The 8,032-nt window shown below is 42.5% G+C and overlaps 1 protein-coding gene and 1 long non-coding RNA gene across 8 annotated transcripts in view; one reads left to right on the forward strand and one right to left on the reverse strand.

Moving 5' to 3' along the window:
• Positions 1–3,168: 3,168 nt before the first annotated feature.
• LOC126394837 (uncharacterized) lies at positions 3,169–3,869 on the reverse strand. The gene is made up of 4 exons (XR_007570397.1): positions 3,795–3,869; positions 3,470–3,712; positions 3,334–3,363; positions 3,169–3,249 (listed from the first exon to the last, which is right to left on the reverse strand). It is a non-coding gene; the product is annotated as an uncharacterized LOC126394837 (long non-coding RNA).
• A 156-nt stretch (positions 3,870–4,025) lies between these two features.
• LOC126394486 (uncharacterized) overlaps positions 4,026–8,032 on the forward strand; it is a 9,613-nt gene continuing 5,606 nt past the window's right edge. For 3 of the 7 annotated variants that reach the window (XR_007570365.1, XM_050051308.1, XM_050051309.1), the window contains exon 1: positions 4,026–4,239. Coding sequence is in view for 2 of the 7 variants with exons in the window: in XM_050051308.1 (XP_049907265.1) it covers positions 4,230–4,239 (10 nt within the window). In the remaining 5 variants the exon portion in view is untranslated. Of the gene's footprint in view, positions 4,240–5,586; positions 5,788–7,664; positions 7,968–8,032 lie in introns of those variants that run through there. The other 4 variants (XR_007570366.1, XR_007570367.1, XM_050051310.1 and 1 more) reach the window with 3 other exon arrangements.

Below are 8,032 nucleotides of genomic sequence, written 5' to 3' on the forward strand. Positions count from 1 at the left end.
TTTCTGGATCACAAAACAGGATTCTGCTGCCTTCTACTGTTGATGATGTTGTTGCTCAAACACTTCCTGGTGGAGGTCAGAAATGTAAAGATTACAGAATAATTCTCTACCCTGACACCCTCCTGTTATACCACTCTTTTCTTCCCTCGTCTGTTTGACCTCCATTAGTTAAATTATTTTCACAGCACACCACTTCCTCCTCAGTTGCCTCAGCCCCATTCTCTTCAATCTTTTTCTTCCATATGCCCACTCCAACTTTTTAATATGACTTAAAATATAATGCCACTTAATGCTACTTTCCTTACTTCCTGCGCCCATACCTCACCAGTGATTCACTTGCCTCTGGAGCACAACACAGCTGTCTTCCCTAAAGTTCATCAGTCACACTTGTTTCTTGCACAGGTTATACTGTTGAATCGTCTCGATAACCTATAATAACCCCTAGGAACCACCATGGTGACACCACCACCCTGTCTCTCACTGGCTGAGCCCAGACTGATAAACCACATCCGAGTGTAACACCGCTTTTTTCCATGACAAAATCCAATAATGACTTTAAAACATTGGATACAGCACACACGTCTCCTACCCAAAGTGTATCAGACTCTTGAGGGCAGCCGCGAGTTGCTCCCTGGCGCTCTGTAACTGTCAGTGCAGCAGTGTCTGCCCCGCTGATGAAATAATAGCTGATATCATATGACCGGTAATCTCTGAATAAACTTACCTGAAGAGCAGCAGATGTCAAATGTCTCCAAAGGGGCAACCTCTCACATTGTCCAGGACGTAACGGGACAGGAGGCGGCGGTGACGTTAAGCTAAAGGGTTAAAAGACTTTAGGCATTTCCCCTCATCTCAGACAGCTTCCTCAGTTAACTTCTGAGGAGAGAGGAAGGCATTAGCCTACATCCGAAGAGAAAAGAAATGTTCCACAGTCCCGCCTGGTGCCTATATCATCATAGCTGTTCCTTGTAAATGATTAAACACTTTTCTCTGTTTTTCTAAGCGAAATTCTCAGCAAATCATTTCGAGTTAAAACACAACGTCATTTTGGAGGTTACATACCTGCATACACTTTTGAGTTAAAGAATGTCCATGCTGCTGAGGGGTTGGCTGACATAATGAGCATAAGAGCATCAAATGCTGTAAGGAGTCTTTTATTCTGGCTTTACACATAACAGTTTGCTTCAACAGGAAATGTCAGAGGAGGAGTTTTGTTGTTCCTGTAAAGTGTAGAAAAAGCAAGATGCGTTTCCTCAGAAAATGCATATTCATTGCTATGTACCATAAAGCAACACCTGCAATCCCAGCACTGCCTTTTAACACAAGTCTCTCCTCAAAGTTGGTTAAAGCAATGTGCTTAAGATATGAAACACTTTTCCAGAGAGCATTTTTCATCACAATCAAACATCTGCTAGCAGATGCTTTTCAAGCTCGGTAGTTTGTATATTAGACACTTGCAATCCTAAGCAGTGGAATCCATGAGTAAGTTAGTGAGTGTGTATTTTATGTGTAATCAAACAGTTATTACAAAAAACCTTTGCTCCCAAGACAGACATTTTACTTGAGTCACATTTAAATGAGGCTTACTGCCAACAATTCACATTTGGATGACTAAGAGTATAATTAGTTGCATGATATGTGTGTATTTACATTTCCATAGCGACATTTAGTTTGGGAGGAAAGTTGCACTGTCCCTGAGAGCTCCAACAACTGCTCTCTGTATGAAGTTTGAGCAACATGTGTGGGCTGCTCCAGATGAATTACTGGTACCTGTGAATGTGAAGTTTGATATGGAGTCATCTTATTTGTTTTGTCATTTTTTAAATTTACTAACATCTACTAGGTGTTGAGATGTATGGCATCTATTATGGCATTTATTCCACCAAGGCAAAATGTGCTTTTTTTGCAGTGTTAATTAGCCTAAAGTGAAAAATCATTTGTGTGTCGTCCTGTGATTCAGATCTGCTCCAAACTGTACAGAGTTGATCCTTGGCACATGCTCCATCCTTCCACCAAGTTACGTTATGATAATCAGTCCAGTACTTTTTTTCCTAACCCTGCTGACAAACAGATAAATAAATCAACAAACAAAACTGTCATGACTGGCTTCAGGGCCGCAACAAAGTAGGGAGGTGCACACTTGACTTAACAACAATAAAATGAAATGTATTAAAGTAAAACAAATAAAACAGTGCAACACAGGAAAAGTATGAGGTTCATAGTGATTGGGAAAAGTAGGCTGAAGTGGCTGTGGAAAACTGGCCAGGTGTTCCTAGTCAGACAATCACAGCATCAGGTATTAGCCCCACCCTGCACTGGACCACAAGTGCACATACAGTACCAGGTGACAGAATACTGACCGTAACAAAAAACAAATAAAATAAATATAACTTGGTAAAAAGAAGAAAAATGAGGCTGCAGGAGTTTAAGCTCCACACTGAGGAGAGCTGCCATCATCCAGTCCAGGACCATGATAATATCTGAAGGTGTAAAAAGTCAGAGTGAGTATATTTACATCTACATTTAGATATGCTGTGAGCTATAGGCTGTCTATTTAATGTGCACTAACCTCTCACTGATTTCTCCAGGGTCCTGCTGCTCTCCTAGGGGTAAATTTACGTCAGGGCCCCTGAGACAAATTCATATTAAACATGAGGACGTGTTGGTAACAGGATCTCACAATAGCTGAACATACAAATGAAAGAACTTTGTAAATAACAATAATTTAAAACTGATTACCTTGCTGGCGGTTGATTCTGTTCTCTGTTTTGTCTTCTTATACAGCAACATGCAATCACACATGCGAGTGCTATTAGCAGCAGTAAACCACCTGTAAAATCAAGATATGGATATCTCAGATAATTGTATCAACACAAGATGAATGCAACACATCCTGACATTTTGATCTCACCTGATTGTCAGTGTTTAAAGGACCAACATGTCAGCCCTGAGCATCAGCAAGAAGAAGACAGAGGACGGGAGAGTAAAAGCAAGTGGGATTAGTAGCAAAAAGCATTAAGATCTTAAATTTAACATGGCAGACGTGAGTGAGGTGAAAGGTGAAGGAAAGATTAACCACTGGCTGGTGTCGACAGTTGCTTGTCCAGAATCAGAAGAAATATGGTGTAAGCAGACAAAGTATCAGATGTATTGATTTTCAGAACTAACCAACAACTCCCCTGACAATGTGTCCAGGTTTTGCATGGTCCTTTGATTTACCCTCTGTGGTGACTGGTGATGGTGTGGTAGCTAAATAAAAGAGGAAAACTCCAGTGGTCAATGATCAATCAGAACAGTGAGCAACATGATGCAAAGTGTGTAAGAAAAACTTACCACTGATAAACACACAAATGTTGTTTTGGTCTATTTGAGGAAACAAGAGGAGTGTTAGTAAGTGGTATCAGACAGCATGGCATCAGTTGTTGGACCACAACATATACTAAGAAGTTACGAAAGTAAATGTAAATACCTGTACATTTTTCAGTGTCCATATAATCCACGCTATCTTCAAACTCACAGGAACCAGCTGTATCTTTGGAAACGAAGGCCCGACCGTCATGCTGGCAGACATTATTGGGTGGTGGAGGGCCTGAACACTCTGTGATGTGAGTGCGATTGAAGTTCAGCTTCATGTTGTTACAAAATATGTATCTCACACGAGCAGCACACCCTGGATCCTTGCAGAAAAACAGCTGCACAGATCGGTGTCCACCTGTAACATCACACAGCAGATCCATGAAACGTGCGATATACTTTTTTTATCAGGAGAGTGGAGTATACAAGAGAAGTCATACCTTGACTTGCTGTGACCGGAAAGCACTGAGTGAGTTCAGCAACACACAGCAGCACAACGACAGTCAGCTCTGTCAAGACAAAAATATAAAAACTAAAGGCTCTCTAATGGTTTACATTGGAGACATTTTAAAGTTGGTAAACTGTCAGAAACTTACCATCCATATTAGTGTCTCGCTCCTGGGGGAACTCGGAGTGCGGGGACAGAGTTTGAGGAAGACAGTGAGGGAAATGTCAGATGAAGCAATTAAATGTAGCCAGTTTATCTATAAGAGAAGAAGTAATGTCAGTTGGGGGCCAGCAGGGGGAACTACTAAACAGGGCACATAACTCCTTGAGATCAGGTGGAGAGATCCACTTCTTCTCAGGAGGAAATCCAGGAAGAGGAAGTATTTAAGTGTGGGAGTGGCCTATTTGAATCCATTTTGTTTGAGGCCATGCGGCAAGGTGAGTGTGTTTGCTGATCCTGTAAGTTCAGTTAGCTCCTTTAACTTTAGAAAGACATGCTAGTTATCACTGCTCATTGGTTTGTATAGTTAAGCCTTGCCATATTAGCTTATCATAGGGCTTAGGTTTTTCACTGAGTGTTGATCCTTTCTCTAGAGCACAGACTTCTTGTGTTTATTTGAACTCAGTGCTGATTTCTGGATCACAAAACAGGATTCTGCTGCCTTCTACTGTTGATGATGTTGTTGCTCAAACACTTCCTGGTGGAGGTCAGAAATGTAAAGATTACAGAATAATTCTCTACCCTGACACCCTCCTGTTATACCACTCTTTTCTTCCATCATCTGTTTGACCTCCATTAGTTAAATTATTTTCACAGCACACCACTTCCTCCTCAGTTGCCTCAGACCCATTCTCTTCAATCTTTTTCTTCTATATGCCCACTCCAACTTTTTAATATGACTTAAAATATAATGCCACTTAATGCTACTTTCCTTACTTCCTGCGCCCATACCTCACCAGTGATTCACTTGCCTCTGGAGCACAACACAGCTGTCTTCCCTACAGTTCATCAGTCACACTACAGGTTTGACCATACTGTTGAATCGTCTCAATAACCTATAATAACCCCTAGGAGCCACCTCAGGGTGACACCACCACCCTGTTACTCACTGGCTGAGCCCAGACTGATAAACCACATCCGAGTGTCACACCGCCTTTTTTCCACGACAACATCCAATAATATTAAAACATTGGATACAGCACACATGTCTCCTACCCAAAGTGTATCAGACTCTTGAACGGAGCCGCGAGTTGCTGCCTGGCGCTCTGTAATCCTCAGTTATACCTTCGCCTGGCTCCGTTCGCAGATTGCGCGTGCTCCTCAACAGATCGCGCACGGAAGGCACTGTCAGTGCAGCGGTGTCTGTCCCGCTGATGCACGCTTCAAACATCTAGAAGTTAAGTTAAAGTCCGAAATAATAGCTGATATATAGGCTATAGCATATGACCGGTAATCTCTGAATAAACCTACCTGAAGAGTTGCAGATGTCAAATGCCTCCAAAGGAAGAGCCTCTTACATTGTTCAGGACGTGACGGGACAGGGGGCGGCTGAGTTCATAAAAGGAGACAAAAAGACAAAAAGAGACAAAAGAAATGGTCCACAGTCTCGCCTCGTGCATCTGTCATCACAGGTGTTCCTTGTCACTGGTTAAACACTCTCCCTCTCCTCCACACACACACACACTGTGTGAAAGTGAAATCAGTAACGTTATCGTCAATATTTCATCTTGTCTTCATTTTTATTGTATGTCTCTGACTTATTTAGTATTCTCTTTTGTCTGCAGCCTACGTCCCTGTGCGTGTGTTCACCGCATTACACAATAACACACACACACACACACACACACACACAACTGTAGCCTAATATCTCCACCCACGAGGAATTAGGCGCTTGTTTCAGAGAGAAGCGGCGCTCATTTGCCTCCAGAGGAAGCTTGTGACAGGTGGAGCTGAGGACACTTGGCCGTGGATTTAGGTCTATTCAGGTACGTTTATTTAAAGATTATCACACACGGGCAACTACGGTCATAATGTTGAAATAGGCTTCATTATAGTCCGCTTAATTTACGACCCGGTGAAAGCTTTTACTGAGTCCGGGCTCGGAGTACCGCTAGAGAGGAGCCGCTAGTCGCCTCGGGGAGGAATGTGGGTGAGCGGGAGCTTCCAGAGCGCTTCTCATCATGTTTTCTGGTGTGTTATGAATAGAGCTACAACTCAGGATGACCTGCCAATGTGCGCATTAGCAGTATGTTTAAGGGTAAAATAATATGTTACAGAAGACGTGCCTATACCTTCACAGAGTAGTACCACATCCATGTGATTCCCTGTTTCAATGCAAAGTGATAAAATCTGTGGAACTGGTTTGTGGATGTGCAGGGGCATAAGACGCATGGGGTGGAGGGGCCCGACTGCCACCTGGAAATACGCCCGTGTTCAAAGAACTCACATTAAAACAAAAAAGGTGCTATTTTCCATACATGTCCTAAATAAGGCAAACACATCTCCATCATGGTTTTCTGGTTTTGTAAAACAGTGTCAATCTATGACAAATTATAAAGTTATTCTACATAAACTATTTAAAAAACTATAATTTACCAATAAAAAACTATCCAGTTAAACTAATAATTTCCTATTTTCTTCTGTAGATTTGTCCTATACAGATATGTAATGATGATTGCTGTGTAATATGTATGTTAATGTCTCCAATATCAAGTATCTGCAAGTGGATGTAACGTAAAACTGGAAGTAAGACACACTGTTGCTAAAATACAGGCCCGGACTGGCCCACGGGGGAGTTTCCAGGCGACCTGGCCCGCAAGTGGTCTGCTCTGGCCTGCCTGTCTTGTTTTTTTTTTTTTGTGTTTTTTTAAGGCGCGCTCTGCAGCGCAGGCTGTGCAGCGTAGGTGGCCTTGCCGGCTGGCAGAGAGCCCGCCCGCTGTCAGAAATGATAGGTGCTTGTCAGCATTTGCCACAACGATTGGTCAAATTTTAAGTTTTACTGTTGCATTGGATATGGGTGTTGCCATATTGATTATGATAAGCTGACATCAAAATGATTTGCTGACAAAATAATACAATCATGTTGTTTAGTTCAGCATAATATCCATTCATATAGGAGTCCTGGTTTATTGAGGGGCACATTTGGTGAGGTTAGGGAAGAGAAAAGCACTGGACTGGAGGACTATGAGTAGGGTTGCTGTAACAGTTGTGTTTAATAGAGTTGTTGTGTGACTGTCAGTCTGGAATAATGAGCTTTGGTGATTACTTAGCCCATATGTGTGTCCGTGTGCACGTGCACGTGTGTGAGCATGTAATGTGTGGATTGGGTGGCCTGGGTGGATGCATGACTCCCGGCCTGAATTTTTGTCCCAGTCCGGCCCTGCTAAAATATATACACCTAAAACTGTGTTTGTGTGTGTGTGTGTGTGTGTGTGTGTGTGTATGTATGTATGCTTCATAACTTGTAACTAAGGTGTAATAGGGACCCTCATAATAGCGTGCACTGGGGCCCATTGTAACCTTACGCCACTGTGGATGTGAGACTGGTGTGAGCTGCACTGCATTCAAGGCATAGATGTCAGGGGAACTAAGGGTACAGGTCCCCCTCTAGCTATATTTAAAACATGTGTATTTTTCCACCCCCATTTACAACATGGAAGGAACAGAGGACTTTTATTTTGATTAAATTAACAGACAGAACCTGACACAGTGTCCCAGATCGTCAACAACCAGCACACCCAGGGTACCTTTCATGTCATATGTGGACGTGGACCGCCCATGACCAAAACATCAATATGTGACAAGGTCAGAGTGAGAATGTGTTGGCCAGTGTGAGTGGCACTGAGGAAGAGTAGCTATACAGTTCAGACTGTGCAGGGCTGGACTGGGACAAAAAATCGGCCCGGGCATTTTGAGCCTAGTCCGGCCCACCAGGTTTTGATGGAAAGACAATGAAGCCTATGAATGAAAACAACCTTTCTTGTGACACCGCTTGTACACTGTCTTGTTGGTGTATATGTACTTGTCTAATAAATTTAAACCTACACCATCCCGTTATTCTATACAGTACTTACTTAGAGGAACCCAAAAGGCTGCTTGGTCTAGTGAACCTCCTGAACAATGAACGTATGATGGGATCCTGAAAATTGGACAGTGAGGAACAGAGGTGAGACATGATCATTGATGAATATTAAAATGAATAAATGACAGATTTAGTAATATTTTCATAGA

Source organism: Epinephelus moara, chromosome 8, assembly GCF_006386435.1.
Source record: "Epinephelus moara isolate mb chromosome 8, YSFRI_EMoa_1.0, whole genome shotgun sequence".
NCBI lineage: Eukaryota > Metazoa > Chordata > Actinopteri > Perciformes > Serranidae > Epinephelus > Epinephelus moara.